The sequence below is a fragment of the Kryptolebias marmoratus genome, linkage group LG11 (assembly GCF_001649575.2).
Source record: "Kryptolebias marmoratus isolate JLee-2015 linkage group LG11, ASM164957v2, whole genome shotgun sequence".
Taxonomy (NCBI): Eukaryota; Metazoa; Chordata; class Actinopteri; order Cyprinodontiformes; family Rivulidae; genus Kryptolebias; species Kryptolebias marmoratus.
This window is the reverse complement of record NC_051440.1, coordinates 24,957,941-24,984,370: the sequence shown is the minus strand read 5'-3', so window position 1 is coordinate 24,984,370 and position 26,430 is coordinate 24,957,941. Positions and strand designations below refer to the sequence as shown.

General features: G+C 41.9%; 1 protein-coding gene across 1 annotated transcript in view; it reads right to left on the bottom strand.

Annotated features, from left to right (window-relative positions):
* tead1a (TEA domain family member 1a) overlaps positions 1–26,430 on the bottom strand; it is a 42,247-nt gene extending 15,817 nt beyond the window's left edge. Inside the window, exons 1-4 of the mRNA XM_017428941.3 lie at positions 26,201–26,430; positions 9,863–10,269; positions 3,348–3,412; positions 2,269–2,331 (exon numbers count right to left, since the gene is read on the bottom strand). Coding sequence (XP_017284430.1) covers positions 2,269–2,331; positions 3,348–3,412; positions 9,863–10,067 — 333 coding nt within the window. The 5' untranslated portion in view covers positions 10,068–10,269; positions 26,201–26,430. The remainder of the gene's footprint in view (positions 1–2,268; positions 2,332–3,347; positions 3,413–9,862; positions 10,270–26,200) is intronic.

The following is a 26,430-nucleotide window of genomic DNA, read 5'->3' as shown; positions in this document are numbered from 1 at the left end:
TAAAAGTATCAAATTGCCGACTAAATGCTAAAAGTCTCAAAAGGCTAGCTATGAGTAGAAAAGGCCTAGTTAAAAGCTAAAGTAGCAAATGAGTAGCTAAAAACTACAAGGCTAGCTGGAAGAAGCTTGAAGTTAAAATAAACAAAAGGCTGGCCAAAAGCTAAAAAGTAAGAAATAGCAGAATAGTAGCTAAAAGTAAGAAGCAACAACAGAGCGAATAATCTGAAGCAGATTTCCAAAGGAATCATTTTTTCGAAGGAATTGAAGAGATCTTTTATTTCTATAGGGAAAATATTTGTATACAAATATCATGAAAAGTATAAATGTTACAAAAACCGAAAGTCAAAACATCCGTCTCCTGCACGAGCCGAACGTTTTTTATATGTGAAAAAGGCTAAAACAGCACAAAGTCTGCAGAGGTAGTTGGATAAAAACAATAAAAAAACATGAAAACAGTAATGCACCGTGAAAGGTGAATTCACACATTTACAATAACAGAGTCTAAAATTGTAGCCGCATCATTTGTGAGGTGGAAACGTGCTCCACGAGACCCGGAGAACATCAGCTGTTGGAGCAGCTGCCCCGAGGCAAACAGTTGCATGATGCAGATTTACAGAGACATTAAACTCGCCGGCTCGTTTGTAAAATCTGAACTAAAAGCAACATGGAGCAGAAAACAGCTGAATGAAATAGAATTAGAGGCACTGCGATAGCTGGAGAATTACTAATTGGCAGCTTCGCTCAAGTTAATTGGCACTGAGAGAAATCTCTCCTCCTGGGAGAAGTAATAACATTATAGGAGGTACTAAGATGGGAATCAGGATGGATTTTCATATTAAACTCCAAGAACCGTACGGCTTTGATCCTTGACCTTAAAAGCAGGCGGCTCGTGTGTTTTACCTTCTGCTCAGATGATAAATAGCACGTTTATGATGAACATTTAGCAAATGCATTTTGTCAAAACCAAATGTTACTTCAGTGTGATTTAAATCCATATCTTCTGCTTAAATCTCAGATAAAAATCATCACATTTAAAAATCCTGCGAACATTTCCAGAAGCCAAAATATGTGTTTTGATTAGAGTGGAATAACGTGACACAATAATGGATTTGTACAACTTTTATGGAAAATAATGGAATGGTTAAACTGTAAATCCAGCTTCAAATACGCAGATTCATCACATTTATTGTTGTTGGATTTGTGGACGATAAAAACTAACAATATTTCCCACAATTACAGTCTGGAGAACGCTCTGAAGATATGCTGCTTTTTTTTATTTTATGTTAATAAAACTCCGCAAAAATCTATATTTGCAGAGTATCTTGGGATTTTAAATTGTTAGTAAGATTTAAAAAATAAAAGGAATTTTTTTAATTTTTGGGACAAGGAGGCGGTCTTGTTGCCACCTGCCTGTTAGCAAAATATCTCATGAGGTATTGGACAGATTTTCACAAAATAATCAGAAAATAATCGGTGGTTGAACGGAATCAAGTCAATCCAAAATGGCCACCACAGCGAACACAAAAATGGCTGCAGATATTGAGAGTTATCCTCAACACGATCGCATGACTTCTGCACGAACGGCGGCGGATTAAGGAGGGCTACTTTCATTTATGATGTGAATTTTATATATAAAGAAGGAGAAGTAAAAATAATAATAGTAATAAAAGTTGCTTGGGAACAAACTCAGTCATCAATAACCAATTTGTGTCCGATCCATATCAGTTCTAATATTCTTTACTCTGACTTTAATGGGCTCTTTGTCATTTATTTTATGACAGTAAACATCAATTCAAACTTTCGGCTGGCCTTTTCAGAAAACAAGCGCTCCTTTGTTGCCTTCACATAAAAGTTAATCACGAGCAACAGAGAAAGAAAGATGGTGAGAGGGAAGACAAGATTAACAGACCGAGGGGTGGAGGGTGGAGGTGAGAAACGAATGAATGAATGTAAGGAAAGAGGAGGAGGAGGAGGAGGAGACGGGAGGCGGTGGAAGAGCTAAACAGGCCTAATTAGACACCAAGGATACTGGAGTCACTGGGACAGGCATCTTTCCAGCCACCATAAGGGACAAACACTGAATTTAGATTGCTCCTGATCATTATGTACAGAAGAAAAATAAAAAAAACTTCTGTGTCTGTGGGTGGTGCTCTTCAGTCTGTTCAGAGAGTCATCAGGTCTGATCTTTACTCATCAAACCGCCACCTTCTGTGCACCCGAGGCTTTTTCACAGGAAACAAACGATCAAAACACAAACGTACGACTTACCTTTAGTTTTGACTGAAACTCCCTGGATTTCCTTCTAGCCAAGACCTGGATGTGACTGGATACCTGGGGAGGAGATGAGGAGATGGAAGGGAGGGAGCGGGGGGGTTAGGAGGAAAAACCAAACAGTGAGTTGCCATGGTTATGAAAGGACTGTTGCCATACTGGAGCTACACACAGACACGCAAAACACACACTACACAAAATACACTCCCCTGAGAACAGTGAATAGACCAATCTACGCACATCTTTAGAGAGGGCAAAGACACCTGAGAACTACACTTCACCATCCGGCTACGTTTTTTCCTCTCAGCAGAAACGTAATATCAGGCTTTATTTAAAAGACGAGACATGCTATCATCATTTTATTTAATCACTTCTATGTATAACAAATTCTTTATATTGTATCATGTATAATGGACTAACCATTCACACGTTATTCAGTTATTCCCTCCCTCCCCCCGACACTTGAACCCCTCCACCTGTGGCCATGTGCTTTGGGGAGTGACCGAACGAATGAGTTCACAAAACACAAGTGGCTAAAAAAAAAAGAGCTTCCTCCGAAGAGGAGAGGGGGTCTCAGCCTTAGAGACCGGAGGGGAGCTCAGAGAGGAGTCGCTGCTCCTCCACATCAAAAGGAGCAGCTTGAAGTACTTTGGGCATCTGGGCTTTTTCCTAGAAAGGTGTTTTAGACGTGTGTGCCATCAGGAGAAGGCCTCTGGGGAGAACCAGAACGGGAAAAAATATATGCTGAGGTCTGGAGGCCTCAGCTCAGGCTGTTACGATGGATGGATGGATGGATGGATGGATGGATGGATGGATGGATGGATGGATGGATGGATGGATGGATGGATGGATGGATGGATGGATGAACTCATGGATGGATGAACTCATAGATGGATGGATGGATGGATGGATGATGGATGGATGGATGAACTCATGGATGGATGGATGATGGATGGATGAGTTATTTGTTGTTGCAGCTCGTGTTTTGGCTCCATCACGTTGGCGTGAGTTTAACGCGGCAGTCAGACGTTCTGCAGACTCTACGGTTTGATTTAAAAACACAATCCCATCATCACCTGTTTCCTCGTCCGCGTCTTCCCCGTTCGCAGTTTGATGTATCTGGCTATCAGCTCGTTTCGACCTGGAGGGAAAAAAACACAAAACACACTGATGAAACACTCGGCGCCTTTTATGTCGCAACACACACGTTTAATTTGTCATTCTTTCTCAAAGACAATCACAAGCAGAAATCAGAAGACCCTGACAAACAACTTAGTGGCTGATTAAAAGCTGTTGACCCAGTGATCCTGTGACGTGCACTTTCACATGGAAACGCTGTAATCACCGATACCCCTGTTGAGTTTTACACACACACACACTCGCACAAATCCCACACATCATGGCCCTGAATACACATGACCCAACAATACCGGCATTCATGCGGACTGACCGTCCCCTGATTAAAGGAACCAGCAGGCCAGCTGTACCCGTGCTTATGTGTGTGCACGTACAAGCACACACACACACACACACTCGCTTACAATGCTGCATAATTCAGCCCATTCACAAGGGAGCACAGCAAACTCAGCATGACCTGGCTAGTATAGATTAGTGAGGGAAAGGGGGCACAGAAAGGAAAAAAAAAAACTTCAAATCCAGAAAATCTGCGACAGAAAGGCGCGTTTGTGCGTTTACACACACGTTGGTTATAAAACTCAGTTTCTGTGACACAGAGTTGTCTTCACGACTCCAGACTGATTAAAAACTAAGAATAATTGTGGATAATCTGTGAAACCAAGTAATTTGATGGTAATTGTATTTGCTAACAAGCACATTTGGTGCCGTGGAGCTCAGTTTGTTTTGGTTTGGGTCCTTTCTTGGCCCGTTTTCTGTTGCAACCGAGTGGAAAACCAAAGTCAGGCCAGCTGGCCAACTGATGGTCAAGATCTGCACAAAGCCAAACCTCTACACACTACCCAAATGGCTCACAACAATAGCCCTAACTAACTAGCAGATGGCGATTGTGTGTGTGTGTGTGAGCGTGTGTGTGTGCGTGTGTTCTGACCAGTACCAGTGACACGGAGATAGGCAGCTTAGACTGATAAAATCTACAGCTCCCCATGCAGGTGTTTTCCTTCTAGCAGTCAAAAGCTGCGACTGACGACAGCACACACGCAAACACACACACACACGCGTGAGCGCCAACACACACATGTGCGCGCAGAGTGAGTCCTGGCTGCGGAGGCTGACATCTGACTCCAGAGGGGCCAGCTGGTCTTTCTAGGAGGCTTAACGGTGAATTATCAGCCTTCACTAACCCTGCGGCACACATCCCTCGCTCTTGCCCTCCCTCCTCCTCCAGCACACACTTTCCTTCCTCCCCTCTTTTCGACCATCCATCCGTCCTCTCTTGTGGCTGTTCCCTTTCTACCCCTCCCCTCCCTCCTCTGTCCCTCTTGTGGTGAATGGGCTTCTCTTTTGCTGCCTCCCGCTTCCTCCCTCTCTACAGTGAAAGACTTCAAGGCCAAAGTCAGATGGTCATTAACCGTGACGAACAGAAGCAATCCTCGCTTTCCCTCCCCTCTGCTTTACAGCCAAGGCTACTCTGTGTGAAAGCTGATATTTACAGAGACAACAGAAAAACAGAAAAATTACACGTGTCTAATGTGATTTGGGATCATTTAGTTAAGATCTGAGGCTGTTAAAATCAGGAGCATTTTTTATGAGTTATGTAAAAATAAAAGTACTCTACAGGAGGTGTGCCGCTAAAGTTTCAACATTAAGTCTGAAGCAGAAAACTTTGGAAACAATTCAGCTCATTTGTATTCTGAGGGAGGAAAGTAAAATCTGTGAGAATGAGTAAGTAATTCATCCAAATCCCCGGCTTCCTGTATTCCTCGCAGTCGTAAACGGAGCTTCTCTTCCTTTTCGTCTTTAAAGTAAAGCTGCAGCGGCGTACTGTTGATCTCCAGAATCAGTTTGCAGAGTGATTAAGAGCTTCAGCTGCTTTATGGAATCGCTCAAAAAAAAAAAACCTTTCAGAATAAGGGCAAAGCCTCTCTGACCGAACTGGCCAACAAGGCTGCAGTTCCCTGAGCAGACCCCGGGGACCTCAGGGGCCAAACTCTGGCTCGGAGCCTGGGTTTATCACTGCCGAGGACGAGTTTGTGCTTGTTGCAACATCTGTGAGGACAATTAAGTGTTTTAGCCGCTAAGCTATGTGAATTTACAGAGTCCTGGTGTTTTCATTTTTATGAAAATCGTTGCTTTGTTTGAGTTTGAGCCAACAAAAATACACAACAAATGTTTATATTGATCTGTTTATATTTTCTGTTGCACTTTGCCTGTTTTTTTATCATCTCTGCCACACTGACGGAAGCCACCATGATGCTGAAACCTGTTTGTAACTTTAAGCTCTGACTAAATAAACTTTATTCTGTACAACTTTACTACAGTCAGAGAAAACAAGTTCTTTATTCATGTCTTATGAAATGCTTAAAATCCTGCCTGATTGTTTTGTTTCAGTTCAGGGAAACAGTATGTGTAAAATATTTATATTAAAGTTTAAATATTAATGCAACATTTTTGCTAATTGTTTGGTCAGCATTCCCAACAGCTGATTAGCTGCAACATGAAATAAACTCTGCTTTGGTTTCCACCACGTCTAAAGGAAACAAGTCTTTTTCCTTACAGAACCTCACTGAGATGAGAGATATTTATTATTCTCGGTCATTTCCTGTGCTTTTCTCTGCCAGTGAGGTTGTAATTTATTCCATCTTTCTTTCTGGCTGCTTTTTGTTTAAATTAAACAATCAGGCCTCAAACACCACAAGCTTAAAGAAATAAAAGGTGGGAAAATTATTTACATTTCTCATTGGATAAAAACCCCAATCCCATTAAGCATTACATTTTTATTTCTTTTTATTAATCCTGCCAAAGTCCTAGTTCAGAAGTTTTGTTTGAGAGACTGTTTATGATCCTAATTGTGGTAATGTTCTTACCACGCCAATTAATGGATTCATAAGATACATTTTCTCAAATATTCTGTTTTAAACAAACGTTTCCCGCGACTGATAGCATCACAGCCAAACCGAGTTGATACGATGTGCAGGTGGGATGTTCGTATAAATCAGTGGTTCCCAAACTTTTCAGTTTCCGACCCATAAAATAACAGCGACAAAGGTGTGTGACCCCATCTGTAGGCGTTTAAATATCTAAAAGTGCTAATAAACCTGTTAAAAAAAGGGCATAATGACAACACAAAGCGTCTTAGCATCCATTTATCTATTTTTTAAATCATTAAATGACTTGTATTTCAATTCTCTGTAACAATTATGGTGTAAATATATCATAAAAACTGTTGTTTTTTATTTTATTGTAACTGGATATTTGGAGATTATCTAAGGACCCCTGATTGGTGTTGGGTGACCCACATTGGGGTCCTGACCCCAACTTTGGGAATCATTGGTATAAAGGGTACATCATCTATATACAATACATCCACCTCCAAAAATAAAACATGGCGGCTCCAGAATAAACGTACATTTGGGCTTCAGTTTTGAACATTGGGAGGAAGTGGCGACATCTTTATTAATGCTGCTGATAAATATAATTTTCACCAGTTTGTGATCTTTTGAGTGAGTAGTTTTTGTACATTACCATTCTTTTTAAATCAGGGTTACCTTTGAATAGCTGATAAATTGATTATATTTAAAAGAGCAAAAGGTTAGATGCACACTTTGTGATGCTTCTGTCAGGACAGGAAGAAAATGAAGATAGAAAAAGAAGAACAAGGCTTTTGTGACCTTAGAGGAGTCCAGTAAACAGCACCAGGACACAAAAATAAACTTGAACCCTCTTCATGAAGCTGGTTTGCAGAAATTATCTTGGTACGGATTAAAGTCCAAATGCTTCTCGTCCCTTCTTGACATTCACGTTTTTCCTCCTCTGCCTCTGAAAACAGACGCTGTCCAACTCGATTAGGTCACCGAGCTAAAACGTGTCAACAACCTGGACACAGGAGTCAACAAGGTAAACAAACAGGGCTGAACATGCCACCGAGGAGAAAACGGTGCGAGACCCATCGATTGGGGACTGATCAATAACACAAAGAAGCTCGAAGCACCGTGACTTCTACATGCCGTGATGAGTCCTGACATGAACACGTTTCTTATCCTTATTGCAAATAAATATTACCACCACTACTTGCTTCCAACTTTCCATGGCTTTTCTAAAAGATTCATTCGTAAAAACCGTAAGTCTGTAGAAAGAAACATTACAAACAAATGAAACTAAGTTTGTTTTGATTCAATATGTGACTTTTAAATTCCAGTGGCTAACATTTAAGGGCACCAACAGGAATAAAGTAATCACACTTTTATGTTCAATTGTACTTTCATGAACATAAAAAAGTTTCCTAATGTTTAAACTACCTGTTGAGATGGCCCTTAGCAGCAGGATGAAGCAGAAAAGGTGCAGACACACCAACATCAAGCAGGTACAAAAACAGAGACAGAAACCCTCGAATGATTTTAAGAGGCTTTTATAGCCTACTACCCCCTCCAATTAACAGACCTACCATGACACAAGGTAAATAAAACATATATACACTGACAACCATCTGCCAAATGCCTACAACATGGAAATACTTTGTTCAACAACATTATCTGTCACTAGATACCCATCTAAAAACACATTTCCATATCTGGATTTTAATCTATAACATTAAACTCTACAGTGCACAGTTTATTTCCCCCTTCACAATCTATAAATGGTCTCTTCCGGAACCTTTAAAAGGTGCTCAGGCCCCTGGGGGAATCTTTTAGCCTGAACACCTTGCAGAGGAAAAGACAGAGGTAAGTTACTGCTGCAGTACACCCAGAAACATCAATCTTTCACAATCATTTCAAAGATTAGTCACAGTAGTACTCGTATTTCATCCATTTGTTTGATTTGTTCACAGGACAGGCCTTCAGCAGTTCCACAAACTGTCAAAATAAAATACTTCAATCTGTTTCTCAGCGGAATTCTTTCTTTTAAATTTATTCCAAACAAACCAGGATTTAAAGTAAGGATAAGTAAGGAAGACCTTCATTACATTACCTTAAAACAGTTTCCATCCAACCCACTGTGGGTTTTCACAGGAACTCATTAGGGACAAAGTGAAAACAGGTGTACTCCAGTATTTTAAATCATAAACGAGGTGCCAGCTGCCCAGGTGGGTACGATGTGGACGGAGGTGAGTAATGAAATGGTTTGCAACCCTTGCACCTCCACCATGATGGAGACAGCACAACATCTTTAAAGGAGCGTGTCACTATGTGCCTAAAACCAGTCAGCAACTTTAACCTGCAGCTCTGACTACAATAAGGATCATAGATGGGCACAAACTGCCTCCCAGTCAAAACAAGTTTTATTTATGAAGCAAAAACAAACAAAATCAGCCATCAGCCGCCCTGATTTCTAAAGGTTGGAGTTAAAATCAGCCATTAAAAACAATCCTAACCTGCCTCTACTTGAGGTGTTTCGAACAACCAGCCTAAACGCTTTCTAACAATCTTCAGATATGTTATTTTTATTCTGTTTGGTGCAGCACAAATATTTTAAAGTGGCAAAGGGAAAGCTCACGGAACAGTTTGGTTTTGGTCTGTCCTTTAAAGAGTCACGTTTCACGTTGCAATCTTTGCTCATTAAAGAAATAAAACTCTTGCACAGTGTCGTCTTCCTGTACAAAACCTCTGAATGTATCCAATTTAAACACCCTGGGGAAACTGTGTGAGCCACCCAGGAACAGAGCCTGACCTCACTAATGCTGCAGAGGAAGATGAGCATGGCTGCTGAAATCTTTTATTCGCCGTATTTATATCATTCCCGCCATGAAATAATGTGTTAAGTCCATCAAGATGCAGAATGTAGCGAGCAGGACTCGGGGTAAAATATAAATTCAAAGGACTCCACCATAAAGAAATCTGTGGCTGAGAGAAAAGAGGAGAAAAAAGAAAAACCGGTGAAAGAGAGTCGAAGGGGGACGCAGCTGGTGGCAGCCAGAGGACCATCTGTTCATCACTCTATTAGTTCACACACACAAATACTCTCCCTCTTCTGTCACGCTCGCTCACACAGACACACACACACACACACACACTCAGTGCACCTACAGCATGCTTCCATTTCCTCCCTTTTGCAGCTTATGTTGCTTTCCTGCGTCTCTGACACTTGATGCGCTGCGAGACAACCTTCCATCACAGCCGCCTGCGTCGTTATTCTCACCGCCTGACACCAACAGCTCGACCAATCAATGCCTGCGTTTATCTACGATTATATGGATTTAATGCTCCAGCGCAACACAATATGTGACAAAAACACAATAACTGCTGATATTTGCTTTTAAAATGTCACATTTCTTCTTTCTGTGTGAAAAACTGAAACACTTGCACTGCTCCAGACTTAAAACACTTCATATCCACTAATCTTTTTGTTTAAATCCACAACAACTGTAGTCATGGAATATTGTAAAGACATTTACTGAGAAAAACGATTAAACATTTGAGCTGCAGTCTTTATTTGATCACTTCGGACTTCATGTACTCACCGTACATCTTCCCCTCGTCTGAGAGTATAATCTTCCTCCTCCCACACGGCGGGTATATGGCCAGGGCCTCCTGGAAGCTCTGCTCGATGTCCGGGCTCCAGACCCCCTCGGGGTCCCCATCCATGGTCTTGTCCCCTCCCGAGTCACTCAGTCTGTCCAAGTCCTCCCCCGGACTCTCACTGCCGCTCCAGCTGCTGCGCTCCATGCTGGCTGCTAGCTTTGCCCAGCCGATATGATGGGAAACCCGAGCTTCAATTAACAACAGCGGTGATAATTAACTCCAAAAGGGGGTAACTAAAAAGTGAAAGCTGAGAGCTGCTGGTTCACTAATGGTGGCTGGAAATGGTGACCACCAGGAATGATGAGAAAATCACCAGAAGAAGAAGAATCCAGAGTCAGATGAAATCCTGCGAAAAACAAATACTGTGTCAAAGCAGTGAGAAAAATGGGTTAAAATGGGTGAATTCACAGAATTAATGCAAATTAATTGTCTTTATAAACACACCTGCACCTGGTAGGGACATGCCAACTCATAACTGCTTCATAAAGCAGCAGATGACATTTGTGCCCTTTAAGGTGGTCTCAAATATCTGAAGAAAAATAGCTTAAAATGCCATCAGGATAACAAATAATTATGTTCCTACTAATCTTCCAGGAGTTTTTAAACTTTAAATTAAGGTGGTCCCAAGAAACTTAACCAAAACTACAAAATACAACTGAACAATGTCTGTTTTTAGATTCAAATTTTTCATATTTTAATACTGCAACAATCCATTTTAATGCTGTTGAAGCTGAAATATAATTTTAACATCATGCAGGTGAGTACCCTGGAAAACATTCAACTCTCAGCTGACTAATTTCAAACAAACAACACATGAGAAACGCAGAAATATTTTCAAAATTAAAGCCCAGGCATTCCTTAAAGGACCACATGTCACCCGCTGGGACAGAGTTGGAGCCGTTTTGGTCAAACATAAATGACGCTAAGCATAATCTCAAATAATACCAGAGATCTCAGAAAATCTCAGCATATGTGCAACAAGTTTTAGCTCAATATCTGTAAAATTCACGGAGTTACAGCCATTTATGTGTTGACTGAGGTTGATTAGCTGTGGCTGCCATCTTGAATAAGATTGACTCCAAAAACAAAAAAAGAGTTTTATTAAAATCAGTCCAGTGGTTCTTGACATATTTTGCTAACACTACAGATAAAGGAAGAAATGCACGTACAGACGCCGGCAACAGAAATGAATGCTAAAGACATTCTGAGAAGCTGAATTTACAGAATTTTAAAATTTAAATGGCAGAAACTGTAACAACACTTTGGTTTTTAGGCTGAATACTGTTTGACTCCACAGTTTGTTGTTAAACAAGAAAAGCTTTGAGGAGAAAACATCCCGAATCCCCAAAGAACTGATTATTTCATCGTCCAGCTGCTCAGGAAACAGCTGGATTTCACTTAGACTTTTTGATTTGCAGCTCGTGTTGTAGAGGTGCGATCGCCACGATCCAAGATTCATTTTTTCCCCACATAAAAAAATTCTAATAAAAAGAGAAGCGATTGTTCGGTTCTTCTCACATCTTTTCTCTGCGTTTTTAAACATTTTACTTTAGGTAGCTTTTAGTGCAACACGTCTTAAGCCTGTATCCCAGCTGCTCGACACAAATTATTGCTTCTTTTCATGAAGGAAATTGCCTATTCTGCTAAAGCGTTGTGGTACATCCACATAAGTGGAGCGGGAAAACGAAGGACACACAAACTGAGAACTACTACACACAAGCTACAAGCTGATTTTGGAGCAAAAAAAACAAAAAAAAAACTGAAGGGGCTTGCCAGCTGCCTACAATTCTTCTAAAATCCCCCACAGTAAACAGCAGGGCTGGCGCAGTAACCGCCACACTCACACACACAAACATATGCGTACAAACGCAGAGAAACACACACAATTACAGTGCCAGCCCCTCGGGCGAACACATGTCATTTTGTCTGGTCTTCTACTGTTCACACTTCCCATGTAATGTCCCTCGCCACAGCCTGAACAGGCCCACAGTGTGAACTCACTCAGTGTGTGTGTGTGTGTCTGCCTGGCTAATTTTAACACAATTACACTCGACAGTATACCCACACTCGCAAGTGAAGCATGGAGGGCAGCAGGCAACATTTTGGACACATTTTAACCTTGTCGGTAAAAGTGTGAGGCTTTTTTTTTTTTTTCTGTTAACACCTGAGGGAAAACACAGAGTCTCCATGAAAACATCCGCTGGCTGAGACTCTCCCAGACACGAGTCATGAAGAAGACCTGCTGCGTTACCGGAGTCTGTCCTCCACGGCAGAGTGAAGGATTACAACGTGTTGACAACCTGTGGGATCCATCTGTAGCAGAGGTCTCCAATCCTGGTCCTCAGGTCCACCATCCTGCAGGTTTTCCTTGTTCCTCTACTCCAACACACCTGATCTGAATCAATGGGTGATTAACAGGCTTCTGCAGAACATGAAGAGGTGATTTAACCTCTGAATCAGGTGTGTTGGAGCAGAGAAACAAGGAAAACATGCAGGATGGTGGCCCTGAGGACCAGGATTGGTCTATACAACACATTTTATTTATTGTTGTTTGATGGTTTGTGGTGATTGGCTAGTCCGACTGATGCCCGCCCTCGAGAAACAGTGATCAACCAATCATAACAAACTACAGTCTGGAGCGGGAAACTGAAATCGTCGTTGTATGAGAAGACAAACAGTTTTACTCCCCCCCACCACCCCCACCCCAGTCTCGCTAATTGCGAACCAGTGATATGGAGCAAAAAGAACGTTCTCACATAAAATGAAAAAAAAGAAAGGTTTGGTTGCACTGTTTTGCAACTTTCAAAATTATAATTAAAAAAATCTAAAGTTAAATAAATTGTTAAAATTGTGATTTTTTTTTGTAAAAAGCTCATTTCCGTTTTCTCACACACACACACACCTCCTGCAGCAGTTTTCCATTCAAACAAGGATTCATTCATCCGGCGGGCTGCAGGGATGAGCAGCGGCAACATTTGCTTCCTCTACATGAATCAAGAGCGTTTTTACATTTTCTGTTAAAGTCTCACTCCCCGGAGGTCGCAAAGGCTTTGATGATTCCACAAAAACTTAATTGAAACTTTTCAAAAACAGTGAAACTCAACCTTCTGACATCTGTATGATGAAGGAGCTTCTTGACATTTAACGTTTCACAAAAAAATCCAAAATGCGCTTCTTAAATTTCTCTCAGCTTAGCAGAGAAAAAGATTTAATTTTCATTTGTGAACCGTCTAAAAAAGCCTTTTTGTCGCGTGAATCTGAGCTTGCAAGCTTTTCCAGCCAAGGATTAAAGTGATACTAGCTCATTTTCTGTTTTAAAAACTTTGTGTGTAAATATTTTACTTTAGTCTTTATTTTAATCACAGCTGTGTTCATTGAAACAAACCAACAGTAAATTCATATGCAGGTATATAAACACTAAACTGAGTGATCTTTATAAGAACTATAACTGACAATTTACTTTCTTTTACCCAATGTGACTTTAAATATGTATTTATTATTCTGAGGCGGTCTGGACGCCTTTTTACCTGCGCAGGTTCGTTAGTCCAAACACAATCCGTCCTGAGCCAAACTGTAGGACCGCCTCCTGAACTGATATGATGTCACACAAGCAGGACAGTGGACGTCTCGAGGTAAAAAAATAAAAATAAAAAGGACGTTCAGTCGGGTGTTGATTAAAGATGAATAAAAAGCAATCCTTTGGATTAATCTGAACGTATGTCTTTTGTTTGTTTTGGCTAAAAGTTTTAATTAACTGTTTATTTTTACAAAGATTACAGGAGTGAGTTTAATGTTTTGTTCTGATTGTTTTTGGACCTGCTGTAGTCGCTGTAAGCTGCTAAGCTTGTTGCATTCAAGGACCAAGAGGAATAAGAAAGTTCGAGGACCTTCCGGACTCCACAAGACGCTTCATTACAGAACTGCTGAGACGTCCTCGCGGCGGGAATGTCAACACTTCCGGTTTCCTGCATCGGATTTCTTCAAAGAAAAACATGATGTGTCGAGAACAAGCTGCCAACTAATAAACAAATAAATGCTGTCATTCTTTTCAATGTATGTTACAGCCTTTAATGAGGGGACAACAGTTTAAACAAACATATCTATATAGAGACTTCACATGCAATTGTTTAAAATCCTTAAAAACAGCTGATGGCTGTAGATTTCTACAAGGTAAAGTCTTCAATCTGCTCTGATTAATCATTATATGTGCTTTTATTTCTCTTATATTCTGTCTGTTAGCTAATTAAGTTCTTTATGAGCTCAGGTGGCTCTGAACCATGTTAATGTCAACATAAAAACGTCTGAATGTATTATAATGTTATAACGGCTAACTGATATCTGATCGCCAAACGTTTTGGGGGGTACACAATTTACCACCGAGAGAGCGCAGAAGTGTCCGAGCTGACCACTTTCAGTCGAATCAAGAGAAAAGGGACGAATCTGAACAGCCTCTCTGTTTCTAAAACCTAAACCAAAGTGTGGCCGCCTTAATGATGACACATAATGATGGGATGACAGGATGTTCCACTTTCTCTCGCTCTGTGAATCCCTCTGACAGCAGCAGTCCTGAACAACCAGCCCGGCCGGTTTAGCTCGAAGGACAGCTCTCACTTGGGTGGTAATGAAGTTGTGACTTGACATTCGGTGACACACGTCACCTGTGCTTCTAAGATTTAGGAATGAAGTTCAGAAAGCAGGACGACGAGCGATGAGCTTTACATTTCAGGCAAACTGAACAGATCTGTTGTTTCGTCTCCATCTGTCCGTTTTCTAAGTCTGTGTTTTGTTTCCAGCCTTAATGTCACAAAATCTTACATGCATTAGCCTGTTTTAGGAGCCGGTTTTATAAGAATCTGGATCTGTGCAGTTAATTCAACTTATCTGAATAAAGACGATGCAAAGCTTTGTGTTTTCTGCATTCTGAAGCTATACAAGACATGAGACAATACTGAGAGATACAGTAAACATTGGCCTAAAGTGTCCCTCCATGTAAAATAATGTAAATATTACAGGAGTGAAAAGCAAATTTAAACAGATGTCACCTGGGGTTTAATAGCAAGTGTGTCAAAAAAAGATAACACTTTGGTTTCCTCTGTTTATTTAAATGGGAAGACAGAAAAAAGCTTCCAATTTATTGAGATTTAGCAGAAAAATAATGTTTATGCTATTTGTAATCCAAGACTTTGTGTTGTTTTGATGAGTAAATGACAAAAACAAAACTCATTTAAGTAGAAATAAATAATTGATTAATTGATTTGACAAAATGAAGACTAGTTTGAGACGGAAGCTTTGTTTTATAGCATATTATAACAAATAGCAGAAACATCTGACAAGTAAACAAAATGCTGGGAAGATTTGGATTTAAAACCACACATCTAGCAGCAAAACCAGCGTCAGGCCATATGATAAATACAGGATTCCCTCTAAGATCTGTTTTTGGTGCCAACTCTTAGGAAAAAAAACAGCAGAATCTGGACTTTAACCACTAAATGACCGAATGGTTTTTCCCATCAAGCTGCTAACAATGTCTCTGAAATACAGTGAAACTTTCCCAGTGAAACTGTTGTCGCTTTCAGCCATAAATGGCCCCATGAAAGCAGTGGGAGTGAGCCAAAACCGTAAAGTTGGGGGCAGACAGCTGAACAATGAGCTTGAACTTGTTGTAAAGCTCTGTGAAGTCAGGCGGAGCAGCAGATTCAGGTCATAACTTTCTTTAACTTTCCTTCTGTTTGTCACTAAAAACAGCCTTTTATTATCTGCAGCCTTCTCTTCCCAGAACCAGCGCCGGTCTGATGACAGAGTGGCTAAAAGTCTTTATTGCAATTTCTGTGTACACTCAGTTAAGGCTTCGGTGTGGTTTAAAGCGTCCGCTTGTGCTAATGCGCTGGGACTCACTGACGCAGACACAGTTGTATTCATAATTCATGACACGGAGACACAAAGTCAGCTGTCATTTCCACATAGTCACACCTAGATTTTAAGAAAACGCAGAATGCACCAACTTCTGTTTACGTGGCTAAAATGATTAACGCAAGTGACTGATGGTTGGTGGAATAAAAGGCAAATAGACTATTCATAAGAATGGGTTTTAGATCTGGAACTGTTTTCTGTCAGAGGAGAGCTTCTGCTCAAAATCTAGAAGAGCTCAAAACAGCCACCTCAAATCCTTAATTTCTTAGAACATGTTAAAAATCAAGCAACAAGACTGCGAGCCTCTGGGACTCATGTGAGGAAGTCCGGATCCCCCACGAATGTTTCCAGACATTTTGGAGACCCCCTCACAAATGCAGATTGCCAGCTTGTCTCAGCTCAGTGCAGAACTACCTTAATGGCTTTAAGGTCTGGACTTTGTGGTGCTTTCCGATGCTTCCTGAACCCTTTTTTTAACAGTTATTTAATGGAAAATGTGGCTTTAAAAAACCATCTCCTAAAAGTGGTTTAAGAAACAGGAAGCAGCTCGTTGCATCAGCTGAAACATGCTGATCACTGGAGGTCAGTTGCCTATAGGCTATAAATTCAGGGTATATTTAAAGTTAGGTGGTGTCAAACTTCTGCCGTTTATTAGTATAAAAACCCTCCATGAAGTAAAGCTTACAGATTTGTGTGTAAATACTGGAGAAAAAAGGAGGTCAGAGTGGAGAACTACAGATGAAATGCGAGCGTTACAGGGGCCCAGCAGCAGATGGGTGCTGGAGAAAAGAAATTCGTCACACAACAATCAACTGTGAGTACCGAGTGACTCCTCTGCACCCCCGGCACCCCCCTCTCTTCCTCGCCAGGCAGGCCCAGGCCTCTCCAGCCAGGACAGCAGGCTTCACAGTGTCGGTGCCAGCCCTCAGGAGAGCAGCCACAATCCTGCAGCTGCCTTCCACTCATGTTCTTCTTCCCCTTTCACTTCGAACAGCACTCAACCTCCACCAGGAGCCAGCTACGTGTGTGTGTTTAAAGGTGAACGGCAAAGGGGTTGGAAGCTAACATAAATCAACAGAAAGTCAGAAAAGGTGCTCGTTTTCAGTCTTGCATTTTAACAAAATTACACTAATTTAAATTTAAAATAATCAAAGAATAAAAAATTACTTGGGTCTCTGTGATCGCTCTGAAGTGTGACACATCGAGAGCCAAACAGGAAGAACAATAAGGCAGGGAATTACAAATACAGGTGATGGGGGGGGGACCCGAACCTCCAGCAGCTGAGTCGTTCTTCAGCTTCTGAAGGACCAGAAGGTTTGATGGACCAGAGTCTGGAGACGGACTGCAGGTGACGTTCTGAAGAGGAGAACCTGAGAGACAAACCTTCAACAGGAGAACCACCACCTGTCCGACCGGCGCCGGCCGCCTCCCGCTGTCCGACCGGCGCCGGCCGCCTCCCGCTGTCCCTATGGGGAAACTCCTCGCAGACTGTGTGACATCACCGTAAAGCTCGGGGGTTCCTGGGGCTCCAGTTCCCGACAGCGTCACCTTAAACCAAAATCATGTTTTCAAAGTGATCCTCTTCTTCTTCTTCTTCTTCTGCTTCCATTTTCCCTGATAAACGCTGCGACATTAACCTCCTCAGCGTCCTGCAGCAGTCTGCCACAGCTGGCCCCGCCTCCTTCTACGTCACCAACCAAGCAGGTAACTCCGCCCACACCATCAGCCCACAGAAACTCTAAAAACGAGTCGTTAACGTTTGAAATCAGAGAAATGGACACTGGAGGGTTTTATGATGGTGTTTAGCTACAAGGAAAACATGAAAACTCTTATTTTGATATTTTATTTCATTTCCTCTTTAAGGTCTGTGGTCTCATCCTTTCATCTCTCCTATTAATCCATTCAACAGCGTTTGTTTCAGCTGAACTCACGTTTTAATTTAAGGATGTTCTTCCACTTTTCAGTGTTTAATGTCCCGGTTCTCACAGAACAGAGAATAATTCACAACCTGTGGTGATGCTTCACGCTTTCTGCTTTTTAAAAAATATTTTTATGGTACATCAAGGACCGTTTGGTGCAGCATTTATTTTTTATGAGTGTGCAAATGAGACTAAAGCGTTCAATATGTGAACAGACTCAGGGGTGCTTCATTTATCTTGCCACGTTAAGAGCCTCTGCTGCAGACGTTCACAAGGTAAGATCATTCAAGAACACTTCATGTTATTCAAACAGTCAGAATGCATTTAAGTTTTATGATTTCAGTTTGAGCTGCGTGTCCCTGAACACCACACAGGCTACTATAGACCAGTGTTTAAACAACGGAAACGACTACAAAGCTGTATCTGTCAGATACAAAATTCAACCTTTACTTGATTTAAAGATCATATTCCGATCTAAAACAGGAGGTTATAAATAAGAAAAGTCAATTTACTCAATAAATTTGTATTTGCACTTTACTTTAGCAGTACTTTCCAAATCTTCCCTACATGTGGGAGACGTATAAACAAGCACCGTCTGCATCTATCTGAGGTAGAGCGAACAGCTGCGACAGGTAAGAAGGTTTGGCAACTAAACGAACATATCGACCAACGACAACTGGAGTCCATCAGGTGCTACATTTGTTTTTAAAGACAATTATTTTCTGCTTTATTTAAGCTAGTGTATTTTTCCCCCTTTAGGAGTTTTGACTCATAAATGAATCTATAATTCCAACCCAAACCTGAACCGTTCTCCTCATTTATTACAGCCTCTAACTTTCTGTCAGGAGTCGGACCGGGCCGCTATGTTAAATTGAGTCTTTTTATTGGCTCTAAATTTGAAATATGAACTTTGGGATCATTTTAAAGGTCGACCAAGACCTTAAGATTTAGTTTAAAACGATGAAGCTCGGGCAGAAGAAGATTCCTGACTGCGGTGACACTTTCCCTCCTCGTTTAAAATCATTTTTCCTGCAGGACTCAGCTTTCAGAAACACTGTGTGGCGTTAAAATAAAGACGTTAGCCACACGTCTGTCTCCACCGTAATGAAGCTGTAGCACTTAATATTAGAGGTCAACCCGTGAGTTTTTCCTTGAAAGATGACAAAACTGATCTTTAATCATCAGGGCTGCAAACGACTGATAAACATTTTTATTTTTCCTTGAACAAAATATAACAATTTCCAAACTGAAATAAGTTAAACTGCAAATTTTTAAAAAGTGGCAAATATAAACCAATTAAAAGTGGTGCACTGATTAATCAGTTAGGCTCTAGTTAATGTCACCCAGACACAGGTTGAACAGTAAATCTTAAATCAGTGATTTTATTTTCTTTTTGGCCACAAACAGCAGCACAGAGAACGGTCTGCTCCTCCTCACATAATAATAAATAAATAAAATGCTTAAAGGCAGCTCTTGGCTCTACAACCAATCATTAGTAATACCAATGATGACAGAATAAAATATATATTACTGCTCAACCCTGTCAGGTAACCAGATGCAGCTCTAATTTATCGCCCAGCAAACATTAAAAAATTAATTTCTGCAGCTTCTGAGGTTGGAAAAGCGTCCTCCATAAACGCCACGACCGTCCAGATAAATTCCAAACAGATCGGTGAGCTTTTCTCTCTGCCTCCTTTTTAAACGTTGACGTAAACCAGCTCCATGCTCCACCGCTCATGACTGACGCACGGCTCTGCCTTTCAGGTTTTATACTTCATATGTGCTCGGTTTCAGCAGATCCATCTCTGATCAATTCATCTTAGACAATACAGAGAAAAATAAGTCCCCCTTTATCAGAGTCTTGAGTTGATTAGATCTGACCTTTGTGTGTTAAAACACACAAAGACAAATACTCAATGAATCACCGCAGAGAAACCAGCGAAGCTGCTTTTATTCCTTCCTGCTGCTAATACCGCTTGAGAAAGAAGAGAGACTGGCTTTATGAGTGGTGAAGAGGCTGTGATTCACAGCATGCACTGCTTATTATTTCACCATCTCTTCTCAGAGACATTACCATTTATGCACACACTTAGTAATTGGTCACAGATTGCACACTGATACAGTGAAGTGCTTATTTCCTCCTGGAAATGTGACGGTAAAGGGTTTAGCCAGTAGCTCCTCTCTCGCTCTTCTTTAAGAGTTTTTGCTGACTCAGACTGAGCCATTATCCAGTCCCTTCCTGGTGTGTTGGGAGTGAGGAGGGGGGGATGTCACATGTACACCTTCATGCACAGACACACACACACAGGAGACAACATGCTCCACGAGTGGAGAAGAGAGGCCTGGGGAGGTTACAGCAATACCAACACCATTTAATAAGTGTGAACACAGGAGCATTGTGCCGAGACTGAAGCCACGTGAGCTGCATGTGTGTGTGTCCATGTACGAGTCTCATCCAACACCTTGTAAACCAGCATTGTGCGGCTGCATGAACGTAAAAAAAAAAAAAGTAGAGTGACCTCCATCTCCCCCATCTCTCAACCACAATTACATCCTGCAGCCAACACAGGCTCACTCTCCTCCGCTCTCCTCCAAACACACATTCAAAATGAATTAGCCCCTGAACTGTGTTTTCCATCTGCGGTCCATTAAAACTTGGGTGTTGCTTTATTTAGACAGATGCATGTTAGGAGGCAGGGAGTGTGGCGGCTGTAGATCCCATAAACACGCTGCTGAGAAGCAGGTTTTTCCAGGATATAACTGTCTTATCAGCGCTGCGGACGGATTATTTCTTATTTCTCTTTTATCCACATCTGAGATTCTGGCTAAGCTTCATCACACAGATCACTGCTGCATGTTTATCTGAGGTCTATAAGATGCGTGTCTACCAAAACAAATTAACAGAGGAAGAACGAACATTATTAAAAGCCTGGCAGGCCTTGGAGGAATGCATATCACCCACCGCCTTTCATGCAAGGGTATGAAAACTAAAATCATCTTATGCTGAGAAATGAGTTGTAGCCGTGCATGGAAAAAAAAGGTATGTGCAGTCAGTGTCTTACCTGCAGCAGATAACCTAGATTAGCAGGGAAAAAGCTAACAGAACTCAAGATTATTTTAAACAACAAAACCTTCCAAACGATTTGAGCGAACTCGACAGTATGTGAGATCATTTTACACCCCGTTCTTTTCTTTGGCAAAACTCACAGTCGTCTCTGTTTTTATGTTTAAGTTCTCTGTTCATTTGTTCTGCTAAAAACAACTCCTTCATAGTTGTTCAGTTTTAAAGCACGACTGCTCCTGAAAAATGGCTGCTCAGGCTTCTTGTTCTACATTGAAACTTTGCTTTTTCCAGCATGTTTCAGATATTCTTGCAAAGGTTTCAGTAAACTAGAAATATCCATTGATGTGAGATCCCGCAGAGTGAAAAAATGACTAAACTTTTAAAGTTCTGTTTTGAAAGAAAGCTGAGTTGCAGAGAATTTACTGATAATAAGCTCACAGCTTCAGCTCCATCAAGGCACAACCGGAAAAGTGCATTCAATTGCTAAGAGCTCCTTTTTATTAATTTGAAATGATTTAACGTGATGTTTCATCTTCTAAAAGTTAAACAGACTCGCCGACTCTAATGGAGGATCAAATTTCTCTTCTGTTTCATTTCCTGCTGCCATCCTTTGCTAATGACATCGAAACAGCACAAAGTTGACTGAATTAGCTGCAAATGTTACGAGGAAAACTTTCCGCTTCAATGAAATTTTTCAGAGTTTTTTTTAAAACAGATTATTTATCTGCTTAGAGTCTGGGCAGAGTGAAAACTGTAATCTCAGCCGCCTGCAGACAGAAACGGAGCCAACAGGAAGAGCTTCTTCCACCGTGGGAGGACCGGAGAGCGGGGCGAGCCGCTGTTCCGCTCTGCAGCGGGTTCATCATGTCAGCTCCTCCAACCGGGAAAGTACACAAGAAAGAGTTGAAATCAAGACTTCCTGTTCACTTCCTGTTCACTTCCTGCTCACTTCCTGCTCACTTCCTGCTGCGGTCAGGAAGCAGGAGGGTTGATTCCGACTTCCCAGTGACAGGGAGGCGCTTTAATCCATTTATCTGCTCGGAAATGAAACCAAGACAGGATGGGATCTTTACGCTGAAGCAGAAGGCTTTTAAAGACAGTTTGATGATGATGATTAGTAAAAATATATTTGTTAATTAATATTGCGTCCTAAAACTTTTAACTTTGCTGAACCTTTACATTTATTTCCATTACTGTAGAGAAACAGAAAGATTTCTGACTCCTTACAAGGGACCAAATAAAAAGAACAAAAATATTTATGTCTGTTTCCATCTGTTTTAAAAAAGGAAAACATCTGCTGGTTTTGAAATAAAAGAACACAAGTTTAAAGAAGGTAAATCTGTGCAGCAGCAACACCTTAATTAATTTAAAAAGAAGCTTCTCGTTAACAATTTTATCCCAGATTCTTATAATTCTTTTGTCCCCACTTACATTATGACTTTATTACTGCCTGCCACCATAAAGCAAAGGTGGATGATAACGTTTTAGCCTGTTAACAAAATATCTCATGAACCACAGGACAGATTTTAGTGAAACTTTCAGAAACGAATCCCTGGACGTGCATCGAGAACGGATTACTTTTTGGAGTCAACCCAGTTCAAATACAAACGTGGCTAACATTCAGCCAATTGTACAGATATCCAGCTCCATTTTGGCGTGAGCCCGAAGCAGCCGAAGCGCCTCCTAACGTGCTAACTCCTGTAGCTTGTTGCAAACAGCGTTATCTTAAAAGGAGAGATGGGTGTAGCTCCTCTGGTAGACAAGCCACGACCGACCTCCACCCCCGGCTGCACGACTGAATGATGCAACAGGTAAGCGAGGGCAGCGCTGCTCGGCCCTCCCTGTGATCGGAGGAGGGGAACAAGGCAAAAATAAAAACTTAAAATGTAGTGGCTTTTTAACACCATGGTGTATCCTGAAACCTGTAATCGGCTCGTGCCTGGGGGGGGGGGGTCTCGTGGACCCGAGGCGGAGCTGGAAGTTCAGATGGGAGCCGAGGCGGTCAGACGAGTCCGTACAGGATCTACTGACCTCCTGCTGCCAGAAACCACCAAACCCCCCCATCCTTTCTACACCAATCCCTCACCCCACCCAGAAGGATGCCCATTGTTCCCCCCATCCTCTAAACAAAGCCTGTCTCCTCCCCACCTAACCGCTTTACCCCCACACCAAACACAAAACCCACTCAGCATTGTTGTTCTAATAAACCGTCTCCGCTCGCTAAATTTCATTACATATGAGCTCAGCCTGCCCCCCCCCCCACCTTTACACCCCCCGATTTACAGCTTTTATAACCTCTGACTGGACTCATGTGCAGCATCCAAAGAGAGCAGCCGATAACTAAAAGGGTTTAAAGCAAAACTCTTGGTGAAATCACCTGTTGATTCGTCTGACGAATTCCTCCCACAGCTCGGAGAAATTCAGCCTAAAGAAAAGATCATCTGAATCCAAACAAAGTGCAGGGTCACAAGACTTCGTTTCATGCCAGGAAGATTTTCCTTTCTAATCCCAGCCCGTCAAAAATCTGTGTGCCGGATTTTGTGAGACAACAGATGAGACACCGAGGAGGAGGAGGAGGAGGAGGAGGAAGGCTGCGAGCCGCCCGTTGCTCCAAACTCCACCATATTGCAGCAGCATTGGTGAAGTAGCCGAACACACACACACCAACGGGAGCACAAACACAACAGTTGTGACTAAAGCACACAGAGAACATATGGTGCGTCCTCATCCAGTGACGCCTGTTGCTGCTGCTGCAACAATGAGGCCTGGACGGCGAGAGGGAAACACACACACACACACACACACACACACCAAATGGTCGTTAGTCAGTCGGTCTGCGTTGCTCAGGCCCAGAACAAACGCTTGGATTTGCATTCTGCACCTCCCTCCTTCCCCAACACACACTCTCCTGGTCCCTACAGGTGCATGGAGGACTCAAAACAGATGTCAACGGACTGGAGAGGAAGAGGAGGAGGAGGAGGAGGAGGAGGGAGAGGGGGAAGGGGGAGGAAAAGTGGAGGCTGTTTGCTCAGAGTGACTGACAAAGCTTTGTACACTCACAGGCTTAAACACAGCAGAAACAATGACAGGCACACAAACGCCTCTTTCTCCCTCTGTTACACTGTCAGGACACCCAGAGCAGACAATTTCAACCCAACTTTTCTAAAGCTTTAAAAAAAAAAGGGGGACAAAACTTCCTAAAGTAGACATTAGAATAAGCGAGGCCCACCGGATGCAGGCCTGGTCTGAGATATTAAAGCTACTTGTTGAAACGTCACCAAGAAAGCTGCTTAATACGTGTTTAAATAAAAAAAAATGCAGCAGAAATTATGAATCTGTTGTTTGTTTTATCCATGGAAACACAGAAAACAGGAAGAGCCGTTTGGGATCCAGAAGATTTTGGTGTACAGGTGCGTATTTACCCTCAGTAAAGCAGATAAGAGGGCTTTGTTTACACTGAGTGTGTACCCGCATTTCAGGATTACACATCGAGGTATCTGGAAAGCTTCAACAGCACCATCTGCTCTGCTTCAGCACCTTTAACGTTTTACATAAACTGGATCTTTTTCTCTTAATATGTCTGTTAAAACTATCAGCAATAAGGTTATTAATTTACCATTAATAGTCATTTTCTTCTGCTTTCATTGACCTTATTATTATTCCAGTTGAATTCTTTTGGACTGCTAGTTGAGTCAAACAAGGTGAATATTTCTACGTTATTCGAAAAGAAACGAGGATTAAAGATGAGCGAGAAAAACTTTTCAGTGCAGCCCACTAAAAAAAAAACCTCCTCTGTAATCATTCCACTCTGTTTGCGTCTCGTCATTAACAGAAATGACCTCATTAAGCCATCAAAAAACAAGCCACAAACTAATATTCTCTGAATTCTGATCCTTTTATCCGACATACCTCCCAACATCTAACAAACGGATTACTGCTGCAGAAGAAGAGCATCTGCCCTGTTTTCATCCTCCAGGCTGTAATTTTCTCCAATAATTACATTGTGGTTTGGCCTGCGTTGCCACAGATCTCAGGCTATAAAAGGACAAGAGCAGTCCTTTAATCAATATTTAAAAAGGAAGTACAAAACACAACTATCAGCTCGAATGGTGGCTGCAAACAGCGAAGAAAGCTGAAGGAGCTGAAAGTCAAAACAAGCGTCATTTAAAGCGGAAGATTAACAAACATTCATCAGGCCTGATAAAAAAATAAACACGTCAGAAAAACTCCAATTAGGATGAAAGAAATGAAGCATAAAAAACGAATAAGAAATGAGAAACTGCAGGTCAGGGAGGGCGAACAGTGATGGACGGGGTTACAGCTTTAAAGACATACCAGGGTATTAAACATGTTTAAACGCCTCTGATAAGACACCACGGATAAAGCTGTTTTTGTTGCTTTTTGCAGCCTCCTCCTGTCCTACCTGTTGCTCCAATCTGCTCAGCCGTTCGGATGCCGAGGGGAGAATAACCTCAACGTTTCTGTGCGTTTAAAAATAAGGAAACAAACGTTTGCAACAAGCTACAGGAGTTAGCATGTTAGCAGCTGCAGGTTTAATAAAAGACCAGAGAGGAACCATTACAGCTGCCTCATAAAGAAACTTTACTGAAATATAAGTAATGTGTGATATTATTTTCTACACCAACATCTAAACCAGCTGAGTCTGTTGGACTGAACACATCTAATATTTAATTGTAGAAAATAAAACACATGTCTAATACTAAGATGATAAGTTCCCTATAAATATAAATAAATCAGGCTGTTGTTTGTGTTTTAGCTGATATTATATTAAATTAAATCAAAACTACAGCCTTGATTTTAAATATTATTATGAATGATAAAAATCTGCAGAAATAAACTGACAGTAAATTCGTGTTTATTTGTGTCTTTTTGTTTCTAACTGAATAAATTCTGTTTCGTGTTATTATTGTCTGGATAAAATCAACATGTGGTTCGTCAGGAGGAAGTAAGAGGTGGTTCTGGTTCTGGTTCTGGTCCCGGTTCGAGCCGCGGAGGAGATGCAACAAGTCCTCCCTCCCTGCCTCCCCCCCTCCCACCTCCTGCCTTCCTGGAGCTCCGAGGTTCGGTGTCGGAGACGGAAAGGGAAATAAAACTGGAGTGAAAGCGACATCTCTGTCCCTGTCCTTGTCTCTGTCCCTGTCCCCGTCCCCCTGTCTCTGAAAGGATTAATCAGCTTTTCGGACTTGTTTAACAATCACACGTGCTGGGTTTTGTGTCGATTTCGCCGTCGGTGTTTGTAATTTCAGCTCCACTGCTCACTTCAGGGTTTTACAAACAAACGAAACGTCCGGCGCTTTTCAGCCTGAAGAGGAGGAGGAAGAGGAGGAGAGAGGGAGAGAGAGGAATCCTCCTCGGGAACTTACCTCGATCCAAACGCCTCTTTTGCGCTTTAATTCCCACACTTTCCCCACAGATCCGAGCCGCCGCGGCACCGGGGGGAAGCTCGGCCCAACTCCTGAGGCTGTGACGAAGGCTCGGGCGCGCGGAGTGCGTAAAACGCGCAGCGTCTCTCCAAGGATGCGAAATATGCGCGGAATGGGAGCAGGAATGAAATGAACGCGGAGGACTGAGTTGAATGGGGCGGGGTGAGAGG